Source organism: Mus pahari, chromosome 9 (assembly GCF_900095145.1).
Source record: "Mus pahari chromosome 9, PAHARI_EIJ_v1.1, whole genome shotgun sequence".
In the NCBI taxonomy this organism is placed as follows: Eukaryota; Metazoa; Chordata; class Mammalia; order Rodentia; family Muridae; genus Mus; species Mus pahari.
The window spans coordinates 89,370,209-89,371,942 of NC_034598.1; the positions used below are offsets into that span (position 1 = coordinate 89,370,209).

At 42.7% G+C, this 1,734-nt stretch overlaps 1 protein-coding gene across 1 annotated transcript in view; it reads right to left on the reverse strand.

Annotated features, from left to right (window-relative positions):
* Nucleotides 1-4: 4 nt before the first annotated feature.
* The window catches only part of Pwp1 (PWP1 homolog, endonuclein), a gene marked incomplete at its 3' end in the record, with an annotated part of 15,235 nt that continues 13,505 nt past the window's right edge, over nucleotides 5-1,734 (reverse strand). Inside the window, exons 12-13 of the mRNA XM_021204284.2 lie at nucleotides 1,261-1,473; nucleotides 5-106 (exon numbers count right to left, since the gene is read on the reverse strand). Of these exons, the coding sequence (XP_021059943.1) occupies nucleotides 5-106; nucleotides 1,261-1,473 (315 nt within the window). The remainder of the gene's footprint in view (nucleotides 107-1,260; nucleotides 1,474-1,734) is intronic.

The following is a 1,734-nucleotide window of genomic DNA, read 5'->3' on the forward strand; positions in this document are numbered from 1 at the left end:
CTGAAGAGACAGTGCTTATGTCCCAAACCCGAAGCCCTTCTTTCTGTCCTCCAAAGGCATAAACAAATGGCAAATCAGGACAGCAGGAGGAACAAAAGAGAACTCCCTGGAGAGAAGAACAGTCAGTGATTTCCGTACTAGATAGCTCTAACCTGACCCGACTACTCTCTAAAAACAGGTTTGATCAGTTACTCAAAGCTAGATTAAGTGAAGCATTTCGGATGAACCATGAGGCTGGTCACAACGGCACTATGTAGGTCTCATTCGTCTAGGAATTTCTTACCTAATTTGCTGTGCACACCCAGAAACTTTATTCATCTTTTCAAACCATGACAGTAATAACATAGGTCACTATCAAGTCTTTCTTCTTAAACAGTCTCTTTGCATGTATGCAGGATGGGGAGCAGAGATTTCTAGGCAGGTGCTCTACCACCAAGCTGTACCCTCAGCCCTGAAAGCACCTGCACACATTACATTTATCCTATGTGCGGGGTGGGCATGTGTGGCCAGAGGACCACCTGCAGGAGTTGGCTCTCCTTTTACAACAAGGCCACCGGGCTCAGCAATAAGTGCCATCTCTCTAGCTTCCCTTATAAGTAAACATTATTGTAAGTAAAACTATGCATTACAGAAAGATAAGAAAGATAAAACCCCTTAGTGAGATAACTCATTTGGGATAAGGACTGAATCAAGTAGTCATATATGTATGTATGTGCGTATATGTATGTGTGCATATGTGTGTGTGTGTGTGTGTGTGTGTGTGTGTGTGCGCGCGCGCTAAGTGAATGCACACATGGTTTTAACTGTTGTGATACTCGCTACTGTGCTGCTAATGTTATTCATGTGACTCAGTGCCCTACATAGTCAATACTTGCTCTATAGTCAGTACTTGCTGTCTTTAAAGACTACTACTTATTCTAAATGTTTTGCTCACCTATATATTATCAACTTCAATGTAGACAGAGCTAGTCATGAGAAGTAAATAAAAAGTCCCCAATATTTCTAGTCCCTCAACTTCCAAGATGTCCTGAGGCAGCCCTGAGTTACAGATAAGATGTGGCCACTCCTTATGTCCTCTCCCCATTCTTCTTGATCCTATCAAGTGACTATTAAACTTGTAAACCAGAAGGAATTCAAATAGTAACTCCCACCAAGCTTAACTAGCTCAGAATTAACCTCAACACCCTCGAATGCAGGGATTCCCAGGGAAGGCAAGTGGCTAGGCCAGAAGCACAGTAAGAGCGTCAGGGAGATGCTCACCATTTTCATGTCTCTAGAGTGAATGAGGCTTGGCCTATCTCCTAAGATGTCCCAGATCTTCACAAATTTGTCTGCAGAAGCAGTCACAAGGCAGCCTTTGATCTGACTGCTCAGATCAAGACCAGAGATTTCATCGTTGTGTGCATTAAGTGTAAAAATTGGCTTATCTGAACGTGCATCCAGGTTATATACAAAGCCATCATCTGTACTGGCCTGCAGAGGGAAAGATGGGTAAGATCATGTTATGTAACACTAAAATGTGGCAATGGAGGAGTATTTAACTTACACTAAAATCTGTTTATTTGTGAATTAAACACAAGAACTTACTTTTGTATGAGCTATGCTCATGAAGCAGAAAAGAGCAGGGTTGGAGATGCGGGAACACAGAAATGGCAGTGGAACATGTGTGTGAGTGTGTGAGTGTGTGTGTGTGTGTGTGAGAGAGAGAGAGAGAGAGAGAGAGAGAGAGAGAGA